Source organism: Amborella trichopoda, chromosome 9 (assembly GCF_054954075.1).
Source record: "Amborella trichopoda isolate Santa Cruz 75 chromosome 9, AtrichopodaSantaCruz75HAP2 v2.0, whole genome shotgun sequence".
In the NCBI taxonomy this organism is placed as follows: domain Eukaryota; kingdom Viridiplantae; phylum Streptophyta; class Magnoliopsida; order Amborellales; family Amborellaceae; genus Amborella; species Amborella trichopoda.
Genome location: NC_142344.1, coordinates 40,373,639 through 40,400,093, shown reverse-complemented (window position 1 = coordinate 40,400,093; position 26,455 = coordinate 40,373,639). Strand labels below are relative to the sequence as shown.

General features: G+C 37.0%; 1 protein-coding gene and 1 long non-coding RNA gene across 3 annotated transcripts in view; one reads left to right on the top strand and one right to left on the bottom strand.

The window, feature by feature from the left end:
- LOC148780523 (uncharacterized) overlaps positions 1-20,608 on the top strand; it is a 28,848-nt gene extending 8,240 nt beyond the window's left edge. The window contains exon 2 of the long non-coding RNA XR_016040412.1: positions 14,575-20,608. This is a non-coding gene — a long non-coding RNA (uncharacterized LOC148780523). The remainder of the gene's footprint in view (positions 1-14,574) is intronic.
- LOC18438916 (ubiquitin-ribosomal protein eL40 fusion protein) lies at positions 7,909-25,925 on the bottom strand. 2 transcript variants are annotated; one of them, XR_016040411.1, is made up of 5 exons: positions 25,805-25,925; positions 25,521-25,607; positions 25,297-25,399; positions 8,514-8,580; positions 7,909-8,410 (listed from the first exon to the last, which is right to left on the bottom strand). XR_016040411.1 is itself a non-coding variant. In XM_088846285.1 (5 exons), the coding sequence occupies exons 1-5, from the start codon at positions 25,850-25,852 to the stop codon at positions 8,384-8,386; spliced, it is 387 nt and encodes a 128-aa protein (XP_088702411.1). In that variant the 5' UTR covers positions 25,853-25,925; the 3' UTR covers positions 7,909-8,383. The 2 variants fall into 2 exon arrangements, 1 of the variants encoding a protein (XP_088702411.1); XM_088846285.1 differs by having other exon boundaries at positions 25,521-25,608; positions 25,751-25,925.
- Between the last annotated feature and the right edge of the window lie 530 nt (positions 25,926-26,455).

Sequence of the window (26,455 nt, the reverse complement as noted above, 5' to 3'; positions counted from 1 at the left end):
TTAACAACATTTAGACGATAGAAATTTTAAACTTTCTCCCCCCAAATATAAGTTCGACCATGTTTCCCAATAGACATCTTTCCAAGCCTGAAACGGACCTCATAGCCCTTTTCATCTAATCTAGGTACAAAAATAAAGTTGCACAAGCACATACAAAGTATTAGTGAAAAGAAATTTGCATTCTCAGGTAACTCCAGCTTATATGTGCCAACACCTAGCACATCACAGAAGGTGTCATTCCCATGTATATCTGTTGGTCATCGGTTTTGACTTCTTTCATATCAACAATACTTAGTTTCTTTGAAACATGCCTAGTTGATGCAGAGTCCACCCACCATCCTCTCAAATCATGATCGACCACCATTGATTCAGAAACCACACAAACTAGGTTGAGATTCTTATTATTCTTGTAGTTGCTCCTTTGTTCATTGTTCTTGTTGTAGTCATTATTGAAAATATTTTTATTAGGACATTTAGGTTTAATATGTCCTCTCTCTCCACAATTGAAACATTTTGGAGGGTTGTTGCAAGACCTTCCTCCTTGCGGTTTGAAAACTTTACCCTTTTCTTTAAATTTATTATTGTTATTTCAATTATTGTAATAAGGTCCAGGGTGGTTATTTTTAAAGGAAGTTTGAGCAAAGTGCAATTCTGCCTTTTCATTTTTATTTCTCCTTTCTTCCTTTGTACTTAGGTGTAGGGGTAAGTTCAACATGGTAATTCTTTGGGTTGAATAATTAAGAGTAATGATTACAGGTTCCTATGAATGTGGGAGACTGCTCAATACAGTTGACACTTGTATACGATTAGGAATGAGGTTTCCTGTTGCAGCAAGGTCTTTAGCAAGAACAATCATTTTGTTAATATGCTCTACCACAGATTCATTTTCCCTCATCTTACATAAATTGTATTTTTATAACAAAAGTTGAATATGGGTTTCAGATGTAAATCCATGTTTTTTCATCAAAGCTTCCATCATTAATTTAGATGTTTTATAAACTTCACAAACTCTTATCAAATCATCTTCCATAAAAGTAAGTACTGCGGTTTTTGCTAATTTGTCATCCCCTTTTCATTTCGCAAGTTTTCTTCTATTTTGGGCGCAGGGGTTCAAACCCAATTCACCTTTAGTAGAAATTAAAACATAATCGATCTTATCTCTAATCAAGATATAGTTCATTTTTCTTTTCTACATATTGAAGTTTGTCCCATTAAGTTTTTCGGTTTTAGATAATTTACTTATTACCAATCTAACAGCCATGTTACAAAACAAGTATAGAAATTTCAATAAAATTTAAGGTTTAGATCAATTGACCACTTTCTCGATGAATGATTTACTAACTTTTCGAATGAAGATGGCAACAAGTTCAAGTCTTTTTGCTACAAAAGTAATCAAAGCACAATAGCTTGTGCTTGGCCACGTGGAGTAATAAGATTGTTGTTTTATTAGGGATAAAAAAAATATGCATGGAAAACAGGAAAAAAAATTGATCTCAGGGAAGGCTTTCACCATCTAGAAAGAGGAGGCAATACGTGACCCAATTGGAAATACATCTCAATGAGGTATATCCTATCGAAAGAGATTTCAAGAGAGCGAGGCAATACATGACCCAAAAAAAGGTTGTGAAGAAGAGAGAGAATGCACAAAACATAATCCAATAGGACTTAGAACGAGGTATCAAAATAACGTCCTACAAGGACAAGTTTTGAAGTAAAGGACACATGCTTTAAAGATAGAGAGAGAATAAGCCTTTAAAAACCCAAAAATAGATGTGAAAGAATAGATCTCTATAAAGTGAATAAATCTCTACAAACTTTAAAATAAATGAGAGAAAAAAAAATCTCTACAAACCCCAAAAATATTTACCTTGCATGTACCTGCTATTGATGTCAATGGCGTCAACCCTTTTGTGAAAGCAAAAAGACGTTGAAATATCAATGGTGATCCCTTGGTGGACCCAACAAAGATAGAGAAACAAATTGATTGCACCACCACAGTTAGATAATGCTCCTACAGGGAAAATAAACAAAAAAAAAGAGACCAACGGTGAGTACTGATACTAATGAAGAAAAATAAGGAAAAATTACAATTTGGAAGAGAGAAAAATAGATTTGGAGAGATGAATGTTGTTGTGAAGCGTATGGATAATTGGAGAGACGGGCAGATGGCTTTGAGATTTTTCTATTGATTATTATGGGTTAGTGAGCCCCCTTTTATAAGCATTGGAGCTTATTTTATTGTCGCATATGACAATTTTTACATCCAATGGTCTAGATCTCTCTCTACCCATATCAACGGTTAAGATAGAGAAACAAGTTGATTACACCACCACAGTTAGATAATGCTCCTACATGGAAAATAAAGAAAAAAAGAGACCAACCGTGATTTTGATACCAATGAAGAAAAATAAGGAAAAATTACAATTTGGAAGAGAGAAAAATAAATTTGGAGAGATGAATGTTGTTGTGAAGCATATGGATAACTGTAGAGATGGGCAAATGGCTCTGAGATTTTTTTGTATATTATTATTGGTTAGTGAGCCATTTTTATAAGCATTGGAGCTTATCTCCGTGCTACATATGACAAGCTTTGCATCCAATGGTCTAGATATCTCTCTGTACATATCAACAGCTAAGCCTTCCTTCTCCATTACCCCTCTCTCTCTCTCTTGAAAGAAAATGTTTTGATTTAAAAATGACCATTAGTGTATTATTGATGTGTGACTTTTAAAAAAGAAAAAAAATGACATTTACCAAAACAAGTAGTAAAAAATTTAAAGGAAATACGACCATTATATAAAACAAATAATATTATTAAATGTATTTTAAAATAGCATGAAAGAGAGGGACTACAAGTAAATAGTAGTAATGAGGACTTTGTGGCCATACTCCAATAGGAAAAAGGTCTTATAGGCCAATTTTTTTTAAGTTATAATTTAACAGAACCCTTCTCCTAATTTTTTTATTTGACTTAGTCTAGAAGCAAAATAGGGGTGGAGGAAGTATCATCTTTGTCGCCTTTGCAAAAGTTACATGTAAATACTTTGTCCATTAGAGCTCATGTTCTAATCTCTTTATCAAGAGTTAGTTGCTGATATTTTCTAAGGTTCTCGTAAGGAGAATGAATCAAAGCAAGAAAACATTTATGTTCTATTTCATTCCTTTAAGATTAACATCTTGTGCAAACCACACCCTTTATTTTTGTAGTAATGATTTTATTTATTTTAAAATCCTAATTGGATTTCCTTTATTACGTGTTAAAAATGAATGAAAGTATGATAATGCACAATTTAGGTTATTTAAGAGTTCTTTTTTTTTCTTAGGTAAATCAGTGGGGATGACGAGCCTTTACCCGTTTTATTGCTAAACAAAGAAATATTACAAATACAACCATCAAACATCCTTTTGTAATGGAACATTAGAAATATCATGCAGGATAAAGGGGCATAATGTCTGGGGGTCGAGCCTGCCATACGGTTGCTTTTGCCAATGACACTGCCCTTTTTTCCAAGCAATCAGCAACTATGTTCGCCTCCCTAAAAACATGAGAGATCTGCCATTGATGGTATGCAAAGGAGGAGAGTCGGGCCCTTCAATTGGACAAAAGAGTGTGTAGCTTCTATAGGGGTCTACTATCCTAGGTCATAGATTCAACGAGTATTTTAGAGTCACTCTCAATTATTAGGGGTTTGCAGTCTAGCTCCTTTGCTAGAGAGATGCCTCGGTCTAGATCATAAAACTCAACAGTATTGTTGGAGGTAAAACCGAGGGAGGCTGCAAAGCTTGCCACAAAACCCCCTATATTGTTTCTGATGATTCCCCCACAGCTAGTTGCGCCAGGATTCCGAAGGGAAGAACCATCAATGTTGAGTTTGTAGTGGCCCGTGGGGGGGAAGGACCATGCAACATGGGTAGGGATGAGAGGGGTCTCCATACACCACTTTAGCTTGAGATTTTTGGAGACGTTATTCTCTGAAGGATAGAAAGCCCAACCCTTCCCTTCTGCAAGCTTGCTATCGAGGTGGGTAATCCTTTGTGGAAGGTATTTTCGGGAAGTCCTCCTCCCTTCATGGATGCGTGCATTGCTCTCAGCCCACATGCACTAGATGGTAGAGGAGAAGATGGAGAGCTAGACATTTTTCTTGCCATTAGATTTAAAACGAAATTTGTTCCACTTTGCCATCATCATAATAGTTGATTACTAAAGCGGCTAAGTTTGCCAAATCTCCAAAATAAGGATCTCCAAAGAACCTGTAAGAAAACGCACTGCAGAATAATATGGTTAGTGGTCTCCTCCTCCTAGAGGCAAAAAGGGCATCTAGACACTAGAGGTAGGCCCCTAGATTGGAGCAAACCCATGGTGGACAAACGGGAATGCAGGGAGAGCCATGTGAACCATTTTCCTCTTGGGTGGGATGGGGTTTTTCACAAGGGCTTAAAAGATGGCTGGACAAAGGCATTAAGTCTCATGTAATCCCAAGCACTGCCTACTGAGAAATCACCATTAGCAGAGTCGATCCAAATCAGCTGGTCCTGTGAGGGGTGTAGAGGTAGCACATGTGACCACACTTCTGCCCAGGCTTGGATGAGTTAGCTGGAAGTAAGGGGTGGAAGATCCCGTCTATGCAGTGAACGTTTGATATGGTCTAACACCTTGAAGTTTGCCAAATTTCCTAGGGCATTGTGTGCATCTCCGCCATATTTCTCCCATAAGGAGTACTCTGAAAACCATGGAACTATTCAAAAGTCAATTAGGCTTCCATTGCCGATTATCCATATAACATTATTTTGCAATCTGTTTAACCCCAAGGTGACCCCCCTCCATGCATGTGAGCAACATCTAGGCTGGGCTAACCAAACCAATGAGTGGTGAAAGTATCTATGCTTAAAAAAAGAGACAATAGAGAGGAAGGTTTTGAGATAGCTCTCCAAGCCAACTTCACCATGCTGAAATCGTGAATATGACAAATCCCAAGACCTCCTTCTTCACTTTTCTAGCATACAATGTTCCACTTAACAAGATGAAGTCCCATGGTCTCAAGTGCCCTTGCCCAAAACAAGTTGCATTGGAGTCTTTCGATAGCATTGCAGGTGCGGTTCGAAAGATAGAATGAGAGTAGCCAATAGATAGAAGAAGCATTTAGGACCGATTTTAAGAGTTGTAGGCGCTCTGCAAAGGATAAAGACAAAGCTTGCCAGTACCCGATCCGAGATATAGTCTTTCCAAGTAAGATGTGACAGTGGGAGTGCCTTAAAGGACCATAAAGGAGAGGGAGACCAAGATATTTTGCAGGAAGTTCACCTGTCCCAAATTGGAGGGTATCGAGGACTTGAGCTCTCAAGCTTGCACCGGCTCCAAAAAACATAGCTTTACTCTTACTTTGATTAAGCTGTTGACCCATGCCCCTGCAAAAAACGTCAACAATATGTCTGACGGTCCACGCTGCTTGTGCGGAGCCCTTACAAAATTAAGTGCGTCATCCATATAGAGCAAATGATTGATCCTATAGTTACACCCTGATGGGAAGACGGGAGGGAGGTATATTTGGTTGCAATAGCCACATCAAGCATTGTACTAAGGTAGTCCATGACAAGGAGGAATAGGTAGGGGGAGAGAGGGTCACCTTGTCTCACCCCTTTTCCCCTTACAATAGCCCACAAGAGATCTATTGTGCAGTATAGAGAATGATGGGATAGTAATGCAGTGTTGAATCCATAATATAAAAATATCTGGGAATCCCATGGTATGGAGTTTATTTAAAATGAATTTCCAAGAGACCCTATCATATGATCCAGTTGAAGGTACGTTTTGGGTTTGGCTGAAGCTTTGTAGCACAAGGGGATGAGCTCATTAACTATAAGTACATTATCAGTAATCAGCCTACCTCTCAAGAAAACCGATTAGCAGGGGTGGATAAGCGCATCAAGAACCATCCTATACATGTTTGCAATTATCTTGCAGATGATTTGGTAAAAAACATTGTATAGGCCGATGGGTCGGAAATCCTTCATAACAATAGGGCATGTCACTTAGGAATCAAGCATACAAAACTTGAGTTTAACTCTTTTAAGAACTTGCCTATCCCGGAAATCCTTGAGTGCATTCAAGAGGACAACTTCAAGAAGTTATTCAAGAGTTAAGAACTATTATTGTTGAGACTTTCTTACATTTCTTACTAGCACCCGTCACCCCATTTTTGAGGACTCATAGAAATACCTCGAATAGGACCACAATTCTTCGTACAACAATGTTGAACTACTTCAACAAGTCTACGCATGAGGTATCCAACAGCTTATGCTTGTACAACAGTATCCGCAACTCCTTTGCTGGTTCCGTAACAGGAAATGGATTATGATCAAAGGAGAAGATTATTCTTTTTTTACCAAACAAATTTGAAATAAACAAATTTTTCTTTTTACCAAACAGATTTGAAATGCTACTTATGTAGCTATAATATGGAGGTGTTTCCATAAATTACTTCCCAAGGCTTATTTTGAAAATAAAAGGCATGCGTCGTTAATGAGAATACCCATATTAGTGCTTTAACAAGACTAAAAATGATTCATCATTCACTCTTTTTTAATATTTATTTTGATAATAGGATTCTTAGTCATCAGTAAGCCTCTTATGTTTGGCTCATGTATATGTACTACATAACGATAATGGGTGAAATATGCCAGGCAGGCTTGGCAAGCCTCAAAGGCCCAACCTGAACATGGGCAAGAACCATGCCCCATAGTAGGACCCGTCAGGCTAGGCCAAGCCTGAATTAAGGCTCATTACTAAGGAGCCAAGCCTAGACCATAGTTCTAAGACTCAACAGGCCCTTATGATTTCATAAGGTGCAAATGGACTGGGCCGGCTTAGACATGAGCAGTTCTGGGCCCTTGATGGAATCCATCAAGCTAAGCCAGGCCCGAGTTTAACTTAATGGGTTGGGTCCAGCTCTGCGTCGGCTTTGGGCATTGCCTGGTTATAGCCCCACTTAGCCACAGTAAAGATTTTCATAATTTATTCTAAATAAGTTTTAAGGTTGAGTCAGCAAGGATTTTAGACTTACAATTTTTTTATACACCATTTACTATACATTCTAATTGTATAATATTTCCAATTTATTAACTTATTTTTATCTGATGCCTTGTTTTAGTTATTTCACATCACATCAAATCCACTAATCTACATTGCGAGGTAGATAAATCAACTGTCAAAAAACACGAGTCAGTTCATAAAATATATGTCTTAATAAAACGCATTTACACATGCGGTTTGTATAAGGCGGCAAACTTAAACAAAGGCATACCTCCAAATCATGCCACAAGATTTACCCCTAATTATATTAGAAGTTTAAAAATTGATGCAAGTCAAATAAACTTACACTTGAAAATCTTGTAAATAAAGAATCTAAATAAGGGTGAAGTTTGCATGAAGTTAAACAATCAAATAAGGCTTCAAATTTTATCATGAGATGCAATTTTGGTATCAAATAGTGTGAGAACCTATTTATATTTATATCTCTGATTATACAATTTAGACTACAAAAAATGGTTCACATCAAGCAAATCTAACAACAAATAAAAATCTTGAAAATGCACCGTCAAAATAATGTGTTACAAAATTTATTATTTTTATGACTTTAAATCTCCTGTTTTCTCCCTATTTATACATCTTGATACCGTGATAATCAATTAGATACTTTTCTTTCATCAAAACAACTTTTTTTTCCGAATGGTTTTAGAGGCACACCTTAATTCTAAATTTTAGTGTCAACCTTATATAAACTTTTTCCTCTAAATAATGCTTCACAATATATTTTTTGTTTATAACCCACAATTTTTTTTTTTCTCATATCCATACATCTCGAAGTCAAGACGACTAATTAAAAGCTTTTTCAACACCAGAACAATGGATTTTTGAAGTGCATCTTATTTCTTCACACAATTATCCCGATAGTTCAACTTGTTTTTAAAATTATTTCAGTCAACATGCAACTGTCCTCTTGATATCAGATGCTCTCAAATTTTCAAACCAAACCGATCTAATGTTCCAGTTCCATAAGATCAGTCGGTTCACAAATTATATTTCTCTCACCTCTTCGCACTGAGCAAATAGCATACTAGCTCAGTAAAAGTAACCATACCCGTTTCAATAAGCAATTCCGATTACATAGAGGGGATGTGGCCATGGATGCATCTAGTTTGAACTCGGGAGTTTCAATGTCAAACTCTCCATGCCTTTCCCAACATATAGAAACCAGAGGGGGAAAACCAAACTGCAAAAAGCTTTAAAGATATCGAATATCAAACGCAATGTCCAGAAATCAATGTAGATTTGCTAGAAAGAGGCCACAAAAACTTCTAATTCCCCAGAAATCACCATCAGGATCTACTTGATCTTCTTCATCGGCCTCAACTGCAGCAACAAACATAAAGAGAAATGAGAGGAGTTTCTATTCCTAACACGATGGTGTTTTGTGTTCACAAGATAAAGATTCAGATGACAACATAATACATACCTGATTGCTGTGTCCACACTTCTTTTTCCGGCAATTCACAGCCCGAGGATGCAGACGTGCATAACACCTAAAAGGTCGACCGACAGTCAAAACAGATGTTAAAAGTATTCATTTTGCATAAACCTAAACAAGATAAAAATCTCAGGGAACAATACCCCCTTACTATTCACATTTACTAGGTTAAAACTACAAAATTCATATGGTTAAAGTGCTTCGATGGTTGTGACCAAGGTTTTCAAATCCAGAAAGTGCATCCGGATTTCCAATCCGGTTCAAATCAGCAATCCAGGTTACGGTGTTCACTAATATTAGTGACCACCCTATCACAAAATCCATGGCACTTTACTGATAACCACTTGCAACACTTTTATAAGAAGTATTGATATGTAAGAAAAGGCAATAACATCATCCAACACATGGACCATGTGTTGGTCCGGTGTCTAGGCATGCTCACAAGGGTCTAAAGAGTTGACCACCGACACTCAAAGAAAATTGGAGTGTCTAGGTAACAGTGTACCTCAATAGTCAATACTCTACTTCTTTTACTGTGTTGAGTATCGACACATTTAGACAGAGCTCCAAACCTTTGACCATACATGTCACTAGACATCTTTGTTACTTAGTACGTAATGACAATTCTTAAAAATGTGTGCATTTTATTAGGCACTGAGAGCCAATGGCTAACATTGTAGAGTGCACTTCAAATTAACAAGGAAATGAATTTAAATCCTGTGGTGAGCAATACTTTTTGTTGGGCTTAATTTTTTAATATATAATTGAGGCTGCATTTGTTAAATGCGTCACATTCAGCCCCAAAAGTTTGGAACCCACGACCTCTTGAAGAGGTATTGTGAAGTATAGCATCACGTCATTATGTCCAAGTGTTCAAGGTATGCAAATATTTTATCAGTAATATATAAAAGCATTACTTCCTATAGAAAAACGAAAAAATGCAATCCTTGAGGTTTCGAATCTGGTTATATTCATTAAGGGGCGGTGAGCTCCACCACAACAAAAAACCATAAATTTGTTAAATAAAATCTCCTCAACATCTCAATTTCATTAAAAAAACGCAGGTTCTAATATTGAATAATATTTGTACATGTTTTCCCGTATCAGATTTTTTAGATAAAGCACTATATACTCTTAACACGTACAAACATCCCGACAAGAGTGTCAGTGCCCATGTAACACTGATGCTAAAATGCCACGTAATAACAGCAAGCTCAAACACAATGCACATCTCATCCATATGATACCATAAATCAATATTGACAATATCACAATTAAATTTTCGGGATTCCAGCAAGGTGGATAGTATGAGATAATATTGCCAATCCTAGACAGACACGAGGGTATTTCAACAGAACAAAAACTTCGTTACTGCAGCCCTTAATGCAGCTAGAATTCAGCTAGATTTCGTTGGTTGGGGAAAAACGAGTTCCAGCTAGAATTCAATAAAATCTAAAACCATGTTAAAAGCAAGACAAAGAACTGGATTGACGATCCACACTTCCCCAATGGACATACTTCCTCTCTATAACAACATAAAATCTAAGTGTGTGGACATGACAGATGTCAGCACAAGTTCAGACATGCAAATACATATGTTTCAATATTTCTTGTAGTTAGTCTTTACTCTTTAGGCTGTCCCTCCATGCTACGCAAAACGTAACAAGCAATAACTTCAATCTCAAGCCAGGTTCCCTTAAAAACAGAGTATATGGAAAACAATGATTCAAAAATAAGGAACACAAAGATTAGACATATGTGACATGCATATTGTGTATGACGCACAGACTGGTCATCCATTCGAAGTACCATATGCTGTACATCCACTGACACAACATGGACTAATCTCCACTATCCCTTGATGAGGATGGACAGTCCGTGTCATAATATATATAGTATATATATTCACAACACATAATTAAACAATATTTTCCCTTTCACTGAACTCCTAATCCCTAAGCTTTTATTTTATGATTTACTCTGAATTGCTCAAATCATTGAGTCTATGTGATCATAACATCAAAACAATGTTTTTTATCATCGTGAACACAGCACCATGAATTCTTTCTTCCCAAACACCTTATTCCCTTAGGTTTTATATGCATTCTTCCTTGTGCCTTCTGGTCAAGAATGACAGGACAAAGTTCCCACTACAGAGATCCATGAGGGAAATGGGGATCAAACTTTAACAGACAACTAATTTTTCTTGAATTTAGAAGGCAAAAGTGCAGCGCTGGATAGAAGAGCATGAATTCCTAATGGGGAACCTCCACTTGAGATGGCAGACCATCTAAGGCTACCCACAAAACGTGGCATGCTAAGGATGGCGACCCTCAGGTGGGGCCAATGACTATGAAAATAGGCTTAAGCCTGGAGTCAAATCCTAGAATTATATCCTAGGCCATCACTAAGAAAGGGTTTGCTTAAGAGAAATTAGTAAGTTACAGTTTTCTTTTTAGTAAATGATTCCAGCTTTTTACTACTTTCCTATTTTTTTGGATGCTTCCTAATCTTGTAACAACGGTTAGTTCCATAAAAATATAAAGAAAAGTATATCTTTACTTTGAGAAAGAGGAAGATTTAGGAAAAAATTAGATTACTTCTTTCCCAAGAATGGACAAATCAAAACCTCTATAAATGACAGGTAAGCCCAAGGCAAGATTCAATGTAGAGATAGAAGATGAAAAAAAATAAGGCAAATGACACAGTCCCCCTTCCCTGAAACTTGTGATCCACTTGGACTCTCAAGTCTATGAAAACTGGACCTCATCATACTTTAAAAAAAGAAAAAAAAAAAAAACGAGGCGGGGGACTGATACCCCCCTCCTATCTTCATCGACCTATTGTTTTACTAAAATGTCCCTTCACTTTCTACTAATGCCGACCTGTCCACTTCTGTCTCTCTCTCTCCCTTGACTCCCGCCTTTCCTCCATACTTATTTTCTCTCTCTACTGCTTCCCTTCCTCCACCCTTTCTCTCTCTCTACCCAACACTGAACAAGAGCTCTCTTTCTCACTCTCAAAAATCTCTTAAAACCAAACCATGTCTCCCTCCCTCTCTAAATTCCCCCAAAAAACCGAATTACCCGTTCATGCTATTTTTATCTCACAATGCTGTACTTCAAGATTAGCTAGTTGTAGCTTTTGAAATTTGCACGACATATAAGAACCAGGAAATGGGGCTAGACAATCCACGTTAAGTGCAACCGCATACACTTAAAAACAGATATTATTAACCTGAAATATTATGCCTAATATCGGCTGAGATCAGTGTTTCAAAAAGCGCTAGGCAGCACCTAGGCGATCGGGGGCTCCAAGCCGCCGCCTAGCGCCTAGGGGGGCCCAAAACCTAGGCGGCCCAGTAGAAAATTTTTTTTTGAGTTTCTCTCTCTAAAATAGGCTCTAATGGGTTTTAGGCTTCAAATGAACCTAAAACCCACAATTTTGCACCTTTAGTATTGAAAAAAGACCCAAAAATACCCTCAACGAGGGGCATTTCTGCCCACGGGCAGGGTGCAGGCCCTGGAAAGCTGCCAGGACGGGTGCCTATACGGGTTCCCGGGTGCCCTGGGATATCCACCTAGTTTGGCCGCCTAGGCCTGGGGGGGCAGGCCTTTTGGACCGCCTTGGCGGCCGTACAGGCAGTGGGCAATCTGCTTTTTGAAACACTGGCTGAGATGTACAGTGAAATAGGGGCATCAAAGAATATATTACGATATCTAACATCGTAAATCAAGAATCACTGTAAGAATTGAAGAAGGGAACATCCAATTTTGATGGATTTTCGTATCAACCAGAATGCGTGGAGCATTCTAGTTGATAATTCAATTTGTTTACAAAAGACGAGGCGTAGTTTCAACTACCAGTTTTCTGATATCAGTTAGAATTAATTCTACATAAAACACGTCCTTGTAGTGCCCGTAAACGATCGATCTCCTAGAAAAATTGCGAAGTGCTTTATTTCATTACAACCAATTACTAGACTTACACTTGTCTCAAGAACCCTTGATAGTCATAAAAGCATCCCAAATAGAAAAAGTAATAATAATAACCATGCAGAAAGAGAGCTTAGATCAAATGAATATCAAGAACATCCATTCTCAAAAAAAATATATTAAGAACACCACACATCCCATATCATCCAATTTCTCGTTCACCCCAAAAATGCATTGCCTTTTCAGGGCAACCTAAAAGCAAAATTTACTCAATGCAGGATGTTTGAAAATCAATATCAAATCCAGCACCAATTCTTCTACAGGCACCAGAACATTCCCAATTTTCCAAGCCATAAGAGGTATGAGGGTTGTTTAATGGGTACTCTCTTTACATCATAACCATGGAAAAGAATGAGAGACCAGAGCCCTAACTTGGTTTTGTGAAGAAGTTTTGAAAAAGAGAGAGCCAAGGTTTGGTTTCGGGTAGAGAGAGTGTGGATGAAGAAGGGAGAGGTAGGGAGCAAAAATAAGTTCGGGAAAAGGGGAGAGAGAGACAGTGAGAGACAAAGAATAGGACGGTGTTGGTAATATGAAAATAGTTATGGGGTATTATAGTAAAATATGTTGAAAAAGGTGGGAAGGGTTGTCAGTCCTTTTAAAGTGAGGGGGTGCATGGGGATTACGTAGAACAGGGGTTCTAAGTGGACCACAAGTTTCAGGGGAGACGACTGCCTCATTTACCAATAAATATTTGGTTTTCAAAATGCAATGTTGACTCCAGCGACCTGCTGATTTCTCTTCCAGTAATGCGGAAGCCATAACCCCTTTATTTTGTTAATTTGTTGATGTCTAACAAGATCAAGGAACTCTCACACACATGGTGTTGATTTCATGCACAGTTTGGTGCCATCGTCTTCACCTTCCTTATATTTGACCCTCGGCCACCTTATCCAAACCTAAAAATAGGTAAGATCTAAACTTTCTTCTTACAAACCCTAAACTACGAACACCACTATCTTCTTCATCCTCATCCTCTCCACCGCCCAAGCTCACAATTCCTGTCCAACCTAACTCAAAATACTTCATCCTATATTTACCCTAGCTTCTTTCATGAATTCCCTAAGCCAAGTCATCTTTTACCTTCAAATTCTTCTTTGAACTTCTCAATACATCAAGACTTTGTTGGGTTGCTCCAATTCCAATAGGTTACTCTTAGATTAAGTCCTAAAATCCACCCTGAACACTTAATATCCACCCTGAATCCCATCTTCCATTGTCTATTGCATAAATGGTGAAATGCAGATGGCCCAAACCCTGTAACTCCAAAACTTGTCCTAAACTTCACCCTATTATTATTCCCAACTGTCCCCTTCTTTCGTAGCTCAACCACTTGATCGTAGCAGCTCAAATTCCCTTATTTCATTGCCCTAAGAACCTCGTTGAACCTTATAATACCTAGATATAGACTAGCCCACCCTCTGCTTACATACTCTTATGCCAAGCTCCTCCCTAATCCTAAAAAACCCTTGCTTACAATCCTGCCCAATGTTCCAAAAACCGTCCCGCCTAGACGGACCTAGGCGCATCGCCCAGGCCCAAGCAACCCTCCTGGGTGCTGGGTCCCAGCGCCCAACTTCTAGCCCTGATCGGGCACTTCGGGACTATGCTGATTGGTTGATTTAAAGTTTTGAAAAATTGATCCAAACATCATCCTTTGGGTTTGGATTTGATTTTATAGATTTTTGAGTTAATAAGTATGCTCTATGGTGTTTGGATTGGGCATTGCATTATGGAGTATTGATTAATTGGATTATAATTTATAATTTATCAATTGTGACTTGTGAGTTTGTGTTTTTATGATTATTATTATATTTTTCTTGTGATTGTGTTAGCACTTGGTACTAGTTGTATAGTCTCTACTAGTAGTCTAATATTGAACTTGAATGTGGATTATATTTTCTTATTTTTCTTAATGAGTTATTAACTAATTATTCAAATCTCAAATACTTTCATTTGTCTTTGGAGTTTGGATTGATTGAACATAAAAAAATGTATTAAAAACGCCTCAATATACATTTTTTACACACAATTTGGACCTAAAACAGTTTTTTCAGGCACCTCCCATCCCTGTTCTTCCAACTGCTGAGCGGCCACCCAGCGCCCCTAGTGACCTTGGTGCTGCCCGGCATTGTTTGGAACATTGATCCCACCATATCCCAAGACCATTTGATCAAGGTCCACAATTGACAGGAAACAATCCCAAAACCATGCCAAACCTTTTATTTTACTCTTTCGTCCAGGCCCTTAGAACTCACCCTCTACTCGATTACACTCATATAGGAACCTGGCAATGTTGGTTCTACAGCAACTGAAATCATATGGACCTTGACCACTACAATGTTGATCCACAAATTTGTATTGCCTGAATGATTTTTAGCAAGGTTATCAAATATCGCATATAACAAATTACAATGCCACATCAAAGGGCCCGCTCCTTCAGCATACCTAGGAGGGCATATAAGATGGCCTTGCATATTAGCTGCATAGGCGACCGCACCATAGCATCTCATGCAACTGCTTACACAGACCTCCTCATGTGCAGAAACAAGGCCCAGGAGCAGGAGAAAAATCGTCATCCCTAATAGGGGGAAAGCTGATTCTTCTTTTATTTTTTTTCCCTTTTTTTCTGGTTTGGGGGGGCTTGGTTGTTGGATATAAACTTTTGTTTATAAGAAAGAATAAAAATAGAAATGGTGTATGCATATTAGTAGATGGAGATTTAACATTCTCAAAAAAACAAAAAAAAAAAAGTAGATAAAATTTTTAAGGATAAAGTAGTTCATGTCAAGACAGTAGGTGATAGGTTCCTATTAATTAGACTTGTGTTAGGGGAGGAGATAATTAAATGTAATTGGTGCTTATCCATCACAGGTAAGACTACATAATAGAATTAATAGAGAATTTTGGGAGGACATGGATGGACTAGTCCAAGGAATACCAAATGGAGAGAAGAATTTTTTTACGAGGGGACTTAAATGGTCATGTGGGAAAAGATAACAGAAAAAGAATATTTACGAGGGGACTTAAATGGTACATGGAGGATATGGTTTTGGGGAAAGAAAAAAGATGGGTAATGCTATTATGGATTTTTCTATGGCTCACGACCTAGCAACAACAAACACCTGTTTTAGAAAACGAAATGAACATTAAAAAACTTATAATAGTGCATTATATAAAAGCGAGAAAAACTTCTTTCTAGTTAAGAAGGTAGATCAACCATCATGTAAAGACTATAAGGTTATCCAAGAAGAATGTTTGACTACGTAACATGGAATCCTGGCTACGTTGTCTGCATAACGAGATGGCAGAGGAGTGAAATTAATAAGTTACCAAACACAAGGCACTGGAATTTAGAAAGGGCAAAAATGGATTTATTTAGGAATAAATTGGTAAAAGAAGGAAAATGGAACTCTGAGCACGAAGTCAATGTTATGTGGAATGAGATGGCCAATTGCGTTAAGAACATAGTTACACAAAGTTAATGTTATATGGAATGAGATGGTCGATTGTGTTTAGAACATAGTTACCGGAATCTCCCCACAAACCTCACGTTTCCAGCTCCAAAACCCGATTCCACATTTCCGTTAAGGAATCTCCATGGAAACCGTTTTTTGGAGCCAAAGAAACTCGATTCTTTAATTTCGAACTCTCGATTTAACACATCTTTAAAAACAATTTTTCGGAACCAAGGAAACTCAATTCCTTAATTTCGGAATCTCGATTCAACACATCTTTAGAAACCATTTATTGAAACCAAGGAAACTTGATTCCTTAATTTCGGAATCTCGATCCTACACATCTTTAGAAACTTGAACCCATTATTTGTGGGTAGACGTTCCCAAATATATCAAATATGGACTCCAGCGAGGATTAAATCTTGATTCCATGTCAATTAGAGTAGAAATCTTCGTTTGAATTCTTGCAGTAGTTGCAGGGTTTCATTGTTTTACTTGTGCCACCCTGGATGGCCTTTACTTTAAATTCAAAATATAACTGGTAAATACAACACATACAATTAAAAGTAAAACCATGGCATAGACATAATCCTATTTTGTCTTTATAATAATAATGTCAAAATAACAATTTAGAAATACTTGTTTTTTGTATATAATGACCATAAGTTCAATAGTCAACACAATCACTTTAAAACTTGGGAAACCTTCTAATACGAGACATCCAATATAGGTTCTAAAGTTGATGAGGCTCAAGATGAGCTTGTGGCTTCCTTCTCCATAAAAATGAAATCTCGATTCCTAATAGGAGTCGTCAAATGCATTCCATAGTCCATATTATTGTAAATCTCGATTTCAAACTGTCATGGATCTCTAATCCATATACTTAAGAAATTTGATTCCAAATATGTTAGAATCACGATTCGAAATAGCAACATATCTCTGTTCCACAGACGTCAGAAACTCGATTCCATAGATGTCAAAAACTGAATCTTGCTTTCTGGAGTGTCGATTCCAGGGGGATGGGAATCTTGATTCCAAGGAGGACGGAATCTCGATTCCATATGTGGATGAAACTTGGATCTACTCCGGTCGAAACACAATTCTCAAAAAGTAGGAACCTCGTTCCTAGCGATTCCTATAGTACGGACAACGATTCCTAAGACAAGAATCTTCTAGCCGGCCACAATTCCGCGATTTCGATTCCTAAAACAATTTGGGTTTCCAGGTGTTTCCAATAGCTATCGTTTAGAACATAGTTACCCGAATCTCACACCAAAGGCCGCAATTCTGATTCGGACCCCGATTCCAACTAAGAATCTTCATGAAACTCATTTCCGTGAAGTCTAAAATCTAGATTCCTTATTTTAAGAATCTCGATTCCAACACTTACAGAATCTCGTTTCAATATTTACTGATTCTTGATTCCGCAAATGGTGAATCTCAATTCTACACTAGTTGAAATTGGTTTCCACATTACATTTACTGTAATTCTAACTCTCCCCCCCTCCCTTCCTTTTTTCCTTTTTTTTTTTTACTTTTTATTTAGAAGTGATGTGTAGAAGTTTCTAAGGCATCAAACTACTTGAGCCAGACATCCAGTCTCAAGTTACAATGTGTAGTCATCTTTTATTTTTTGGTATGAAATGATCAATAAAAACCAAAGCGATGGTCAACGTTCTCTACTTAATAATTTAAGTGCGCATTGCATTGATCCAATGTAGAGATTGCAACTCCAAGATGTTAGAGACAATGTAATACAAATAATGTAAATGTGTTTGTATGGCATGTTAGCCAATGAATGGCATTGAGACGTATTGTTTCCCTCTTAGTTCCCTCTCGATTCCAAAGATGTCAAAATCTCAATTCTACAAATTAAGGAATCTCGATTCCAGATTGGTCAATTCCAACTAGGTCGAAAACTCGATTCCAAAGAGCTAGGAATTTAGATTCCATCTATGTAGGGATCTCGATTCTATTTTACTCGAATCTCAATTCCTACAAGTAGGAATCTCGTCCCTCACGATTCCACTTGTACGAATGTCGATTACGAAAACAAGAACCTTCCAACAGGCAACAATTCCGCACTTTTGACTCCTAAATCGATTCGATTTTCGAATCACTTCAGGTGACTATGATTAAGAAAGTGACAAAAGAAGCTTTAAGCGGATCTAAGGAGAAAAAAAATTCTAATAAGGAAACATAGTAGTGGAGTGATGAGATTCAGAAGGCTATTAGCAAAAACTAATCATGTTATAAAGCTTCGCAATATAATAGGAATTATCAAAACTTAGAAGAATCTTAAAAAGATAAACTTTATATAAGGTTGCAACCTTAAAATGCATAATTAAGGTGTACCTCGAAAATCTATCATAAAAGGCTGTTTTGTTGTTGAAAACCCTCTAATTGATCATCTCGACATTTAGATATATGAATATGAAAAAAAAAAATTTGAGTCCTAAAAATAGTACATCTTGCAACACATTATCTGAACCGTCCATTTTCAAGTTTTCATTTGTGTATAGATCTACTTGATTTGAACCATTTTTGGAGTTTAAAACTTTATAATTAGAGATGAAATGGATTCTCAACTCATCGTAAGAATTTTTTATACTAAAATTACATCTTATAATACAATTTGGAGATGTGCCTTACTTTGATTGTTTAAGGTTGCAACCTTATGCAAACCAGACCCATATAAAAATGCTAAGAAGAACACCAAGAAAATAGTAAATAAGGCTAAAAGTAAGGCATATAATGACCTATACAATAAATTCGGGAGAGAGTAATTGAGCAACGACTAAGACATGAAACGAGTGTATCAGAAAATCATTACAGTTTTACGCCAGGAAGGTAACCATTGATATTATTTTCTTACTTAAGCAACTGGTTGAGAAGTTTAAGGCAAAGGAAAAAGACCTCCAAATGATCTTTATTGACTTAGAAAAAGTATATGATAGGGTATCTAAAGAGTTAATTTGGTGGTTGTTGACAAAAATAAGGAGTCACTAGAGGATATATTAACGTTGTGAGAGATATGTACGAGGAAGCGCTAACAGTGTAAGAGTAACTAGTGGAGAGAAGTGAGTTTTTAGTAATAGTAGGCCTACATCAATGGTCAGCATTGAGCCATTTCTCTTTGTTTTAGTTATAGACAAGCTAACTAGACATCTAGAGGATGAGGTACCATGATGTATGGATGACATAGTTTCGATTGATGAGACTAGAGGCGGCTTCAACAAAAAGTTAGAACTTTTGAGAGATGCTCTAGAATCTTAAAATTTTAAAATTAGCCAAGCTAAGGCAAAATATATAGAATGTAAGTTACATTAAAAAAATATATATGGAATGCAAGTTCAGAAATAATAGGAGTAGAAATGAGGATGTTGATTAAGACTGATAGCCAAGAAATACCTAAAAAAGATTATTTTTGATATCTTGGGATCGATAATCCCGGAGAATAGAGGGATTGAGGAAGATGTTGCACTTAGAAAGAGAATTGGATGGCGAAGTGGAGATGTACATCTAGAATATTATGTGATTGCCATATACCAATGAAACTAAAGGAGAAGTTCTATAGGACGGCTATAAGACCAGCCATGTTTTATGGGACGAAATGTTGAGCAGTCACAAAGCAACTAATCCATAGGATGAATCTAGCTAAGATGATGATATTTAGATGGATGAGTGACAAGACAAGAAAGGACAAAATTCGAAAGAATATATTTGAGGGAACTTAAGGGAGGCCCCAATAGGCGATTAGATGAGAGAACGCAAATTTAGGTGGGCTGGCCATGTGCCATGTAGACATGATACAACACCAGTTATGAAGGGCGATTTGATTCAAGTAGGAGGCTTTAAAACGGCAAGAAGAAGGCCCAAAAGGACATGGATGGAAGTCGTAAAAAGAGATATGGTGACTTATGGTCAGACTAAGGGTATGGCCTGTGATAGAGCAAAATGCATAACAAAATTTTTGTACTTGACCCTAATAGTTGGGATAAGGCTCGGATGATGATGGTGATGGTTGTTGGGGGCTAGGAGGGGGAGGAAGGGGGGAGGGATTATAGGTACAACCCCCGGCAGACCCGTTTCGAACCAATCTGAATTAAATCAAGGATATTTTGTAAATCAAGGACTTCAAAATCAACTTTTCTCAGTTTTTGGTTTGAGATTGAAACCAAGCCAGAACTTTCATCGTAATTCAAAATTCAAAATTATTTCAATTTCTTAGTCTAATCTCCCTTAAAGTTGAAAACATCAATGACCTGATAATACATGCTTGACGTCCTTCAAATAAGTACATGATATCAACTCGAGGTGTTTGCTCATGAGCAGGTCTGCATATGTGGTCACATACGATGCCACAATTTACCCGTTGATGAGACAGCCAGAGGTGCATCTTGTATGCCTTTCTAGGTGGATTGAAGCATTGTGGTCGAGGGTCACATCGCTGGCATTAGTCGTAATGGTCTTGCATTGATAACCATGGCTATAGTTGCTTATTTGAATTTCTCTTATTAATATATGTAATATTCTTTTGAGTTTTATTGAATTTAATGACCCGATTGAAGATCATTTTATTGTATAGGTTAATTATATTGGAGAATAAAGACAAAATGTCTTTGTTACTCTCTATCAATGACTCATAAAACGTATGTATTGAGGAAAAGTAATAAATATCTAAATTAAAATGCCTGGCATCACATAAAAAATATATTCATGTGATTTTCCATATTCTTATAATCAATTTTTTTTTATATTTATTGCCCACATTGAGGTGCAAGCACATCAAACCACCCTAGCACCTCACCTTATCCCACATTTCATAACCATGATTTTTAGCAATAGAACTCAATATTATGATTTCATGGCTTCAGTCTCAATTTCTGAAGAATTCTCTAATCTCATCATCCATGAATACCAAAACAATTGTTGTTTCTTACAAGAGCCCACTACAAGTCCTTCAAACAAAGCAATTCTCTTTTGGAAAAAAGAAGTATACTCCCTCCCTAAAATCAAAAGCTCCAATAACCAGTGTTTTAAAATGCGGCCGCATCACCGCATGTGCGGCCACATCAGGTGGTATGCGGTGGGCACCACATCGGAAAAGACCGCGTATGCAGTTTGGAGGTATGCGGGCGCATATGCGCCGCATCAGAGCGCATCAGAGCCGCATAACACATAATAGCGCATCTAGCCGCATACTGTTCCGTGATGTTATTTTCGATTGTGCCCCTAAGGGATGGGCAAAATGGTCCTTTTGACCATCAAAAATTGGGGAAATAGTTTCGGGGTATTAAACCCACTAAACAATCATTTACAGCTATGCTCGTGGCTTTTTTGGGATCAAATTGAGCAAAAAAAAAAAAAAAAAGGGCAGAAATTGTTTTTCATTGAGATCTTGAATTTCGGCATTGTTTGATACTTGGATCTTAATTTGAACCTTTCTGTTGTTAATTTGGGGAAGTTTAGGTGACTTTGTGACAAGAAATTTGGGGAAGTTTAGGTGATATTGATGATGCACATGACGACTCTCAAGATGACTTCAGAATTGTCTCTCAAGATGACTTCTATGATGAATGGATGATTGTATTAACTATTTACTCTTCTTGAGCTTGACTTCAAAACTCTTTAATCTTCATGGAGACATGGACTTTTGGTTTGTAGTATCATTATTTTATAACTTTAAAGTTTGTGGTTGCAAATTTGTGCTTATGGTTGTTGATTGTTGAATGTTTGATGAAGCTAGTTTCAAGTTTGTAGTTTTTATTAGGGGATAGATACAGAATCTCCAAGATGTAATATTTTTGGAATTAATCATTAAACTAAAATACCTACTATCACATATATATCACCTCCATATTTTTTTCTATGTATTAAACTATTTTTTTTTATTTTTTAGAATTTTTTTATATTTATTGACCGCATCATCGCGATGCACCTGCATTCGGACCACATCGGCCCCCCACCACTTTTGGTGGCATCCCGCATTTTAAAACAGTGCAAATAACCCCCCCAACTCATGGAAAGCCATAGAACCACTCCCCCCCCCCCCCTCCCCACCTCCTCCCCCTCCCCCTCCCCCTCCCCCCCACTCCAAAATTAAAAGAAAAGGATGCTTAAACCCTCTGCACCATTTCATTGTCCAAATTACAATATTTATTAATTTTATTTTTTAATGAATCCTTCATTAAAACTCTAGATAAGCTCCCCCTTTCTCTCTCTTCCTCACCCATGAACCTCTCTCTCTCTCTCTCTCTCTCTCTCTCTCTCTCTCTCTCATGGCACTCTATCATTCCATGAACTTCACAATTAGGTTAAAAGAGGCATATCGAATTCCATTTATATGATGGGCTAATTAGAAAAAAAGAAAAATGGTAAATGTTGTAACTTGGACAATGAAAAAGAGAGGGGGGTTAAACATCCTTGTTTTTTTAACTTCGAGGGTTCCATGGATTTTTCATGGACTCGGGTAGCTCTTTGGGATTATGATTTTAAAGAGGGGATATACATCTTTCCCACTTTCCTTTTGTTAAATAGGCCAAAGAATTGAGCAAAAAAAATTTGTTAGCGCTTTGTGTCAGACTATTTGATCTCTCTGGTCAAAGCAAAATTGAAACAAGAACATGGAAGCTATATTTATTACATTTACCACAATAGAATGGATCCCCATCCCCATTTCAAATATCAAATTTCCCAAAACAACCCTTCTGCAACCTTGATAATTGACCAAAGTTGGTGCTGACTCATTTTGTATTTGCCCCAGTTTAACCCACCTTGGACTACAAGAATCATTCTTGGCAACACATGGCAAATCGAGTCAACTCAACCTTCAGGAAATCCCGAGTTCATCTAAAATTGTTGTTTCTGAGACAGACAACTTTATCTAGCTTACCCCTTCCATAGGAACAAGGATACATTTTTTGAAACTTCTCCTATAAATTCAAGATGGAGGCTTATTCTAACAAGTTTATCTCATATTATTATTTTATAGTTTCACTTTGTCTGACGTGGTCTTTTCTAACAATCAAGGTTTCAAAAAATGCTAGGTGGCAGCCTTGAACCCTGCAATGAAAATTATGCAGATATATGCATATGTGTTGTCCAAACGCATATATATGCATATAGTTATGTTAACTTTGCAATTTTTTGCATTTATATGTATTGTAAGTAACCTTTTTCATAAAAAAATATCGCACGCTGAGAATAAACTTCAAATCATAGAAAATTTAGTGAAAAAACTCAAAAAAAAAGTCCACAAATTTGAGGCTTAGAAAAAATCTAAGATATTTTTTCCTATTTAATGATAAAATTAGAATACCCCAAAGGCCTTTTATGAAAAATTCATGAGTCAAAATGACTCAAAGTGCCATCTAGGAAACTTTGTTCTAAAAAAAAGGCATAGGCCTGGCGTGTGCACCCTGGGGTCCACCCGGCACCTACGTGGTCCTTGGAGTCAGCCTAGCACCCAAGTGGGCCCCTAGGTGCTTGGTGACCATGGTTTGAAGCAATGTTAACAATTCTATGTTGGATTATGATTTCTACAGCTATAATGAAACCATGTATTCGTGTAAGTGAAGCAAAAATTCACCCAAATATTGGCCTCCAAATAAACCTCACTAAATAATTCATGACTAACAAAATTTTAGTCATACGCATAACTGAGCAATAGTAATTTTATGTTGATGACTAGTTCTATATAGCTTGTAAAATTTCCTCACCTCAATCTAACGTTATTAGATATTTAAAGTTAATTATGAAACATTATGATGTGAGGAAAAATAATAAACCAGAAAAATAAAAATTAAAATAAAGGTTTGAGAGATTATACCCTCTCTGGGTCTACAAAGGAGTCTACTCCAAGATCTTTCCACAAGATCAAACTCTTTCTTTCTCTCCCTATTTTCTCTCTCCTCGCGTGAATCTCTCTTTATCCAACATGAGCCCCCAAAATCTCTTTCTAAATCCTAAGTCCATAAGAATAGGACTTCTTTCCTTATGCTCATGTTACCTCAAGTCCATATCCTATCCAAGAGATAAACTTCTATCTCTTTCACAAACTTAATAAAATGGATTTTAAAGGATAAACCTAAGATAAGCTTTACCAAAAACAAAAGCGTACCACCTACTTCCTTAAGAAACTTACACCAAGAAAAAAAAGAAGATTCCAAATCCCCCTTCAATTCCCACCTCCCACTTCCAAAAAATAATAATTATAACCCATAAAAAAATTAAAATTTAAATTTAAATTTTTTAGATAGGCAAATTTTTATCTGCATCACATTCATTCTTATGACCAAACAATCTATAACGTTCATAACCCACAAGGTTGCAACAAATGTCTTTCTAAAGAATCAAAATGATAATATCAATACATAGAGGATTCAAAATAAATAGGATATAGCATGATATCACTTGCTCAGAGAAGAATGAAAAGGACTAATATCGTAAATGAATCATTCACAAGTGCACAAAAAAATACCAAATTAGTGCACAAAAAAATACCAAATCATATGTTTTGATTCTTTAAAAAAATTGGGTTCTTATGTGGTTTCATATTTGATAGACACTTTTATAAGAGAAAAAAACCAGTACTATCGTACAACCATAAAAATTGGAGTAATTCCAGTGAGAATGCATGTGTCTCAAGGTTCACCAGCTGAGCATTTAGTATCCTAAACTGGCCCAGATACATTATGCTATCCAGCTAACACAACACTAATCAATGACAAAGCCTATTGCATGAGTAGGTGCAGATTAACCAAATAACTGTCACTTTTGCCGCATGAACCAATAAAGATATCAACCCAACCAATGATCAACAAGCAAAGCCTTAAACAATTAAAAATGAGTATAACTGTACTGAATAAATTAACATCACACAACACATAATTATCCATTGTACAACAATAACACACACCATGAAACAGAGCACAACACAGATAAAGAACGAGACTTCCGAAAAAGATTCACTGATGACGGCTTTTCCAATCTCACAGTTCCCTCTATTGGCTTTGGAGAATAATTCTTATTTATATTTAAGCGGAGATATAGGTCAGAATATCAATTATCTAGATAAAGAAAGGACACACAAAGAAAGGTACCCATTTCCTTACAGGAATAAACGTTCAACAGCAAACCACTATCCGAAGAAATTTTCCAAATGAAGAGATACATCTCAGAAAGGAGGTTTTGAACATATGATATAATATGTCCACATATAGAGAAAATAGAATCATTTGATAATATTTGCAGGAAAATATAACAGATAATTCAAAAATTACAAATAACAAAATACATATCGATGCAAAGAGTGCTCACTTTCTACAGATCATTTTGTCTTGGTTATACTTCCTAGCCAATGCCATTAGAGATGGCTCAATAATTCCACCACGAAGCCTCAGAACAAGGTGCAGAGTGGACTCTGCAAATCAAAAGCCAAAATTTTCACAAACAATTACAAAAGAAAACAAAGATTGATACAAATGTGAAAGAATCACCAAAAAAGATAGGGGAAAGAAGCAGTAGAAAGCTGAATTTCTCACCCTTCTGAATGTTGTAATCAGCGAGAGTGCGACCATCTTCAAGCTGCTTTCCAGCAAAGATCAGGCGTTGCTGATCCGGAGGAATTCCTGCAAATTTAATATAATTTACAGGCTGATTTGAACAAAAATGAATGGTTTGAAATGGAATTTTTGCTGCATAAATAATAGACTGAGAAAGAAATGAAATTTTTGCTTCACAAATAATGGATTGAGAAAAAGAGACAGAGATCCTCTTTGTCCTGAATTTTAGCCTTGACATTGTCTATCGTATCACTAGATTCAACCTCTAGGATTATGGTCTTCCCAGTTAAGGTTTTCACGAAGATCTGCATCGCTCCTCTCTTAGCCGCTCCCAAGGGCTGAAGTTGAACTCTCGCACTCGTCTCTCACCCCTAACGCGCTTCACAAAGGGTTTCTCCATGGAGAAAATGACTAAATGCCCTTTCGTTTGACAAAAATGCCTGTGGCACCCTAACATTTGGAATTCGTTCGGTAATATCGTACGCAGTTTAAAGAAGGGGAAATTTCTTCTTGCCCCCTATTGGAGGAAACTATTTCTCAACAACCAAAGGTTTCAAAAACTTTCTACGCTTATAATGTTTCAAACGTTTGTATATTTTAACCACCTAAACCCAAATAAACCTTTTTACTCATACATTCTTAGTCCAAACAAAATAAACACATATTTCCCTCCTATTTAAACTTCTCATGCTTCTATCTAAATCTCTCTCTTGAACCTCTCTCTTTCTCCAAAACCTCTCTATCTCGATCACTATCTCTCATTCTTCCCCCTGAACTTCTCCGTATCGCTTTCTCTCCTCTTGCCTCAATGCCCCAACCCTCTCCCTCTCACTCTCTCGCCTCTCTCCCCCAAACCCACGACAATCTCATCTCCCCCCCCCAATCCCTCTACCTCATAGTCTCTTTCTCTCTTT

Excerpts from the sequence above, each read along its gene's own strand:
- LOC18438916 (XM_088846285.1), bottom strand. The coding sequence starts at position 25,852 with ATGCAGATCTTCGTGAAAACCTTAACTGGGAAGACCATAATCCTAGAG. Across the intron at positions 25,400-25,520 it reads TGATTACAACATTCAGAAGG|AGTCCACTCTGCACCTTGTT; the intron begins GTGAGAAATTCA and ends TTTGATTTGCAG. Across the intron at positions 8,411-8,513 it reads AGTGTGGACACAGCAATCAG|TTGAGGCCGATGAAGAAGAT; the intron begins GTATGTATTATG and ends TTGTTGCTGCAG.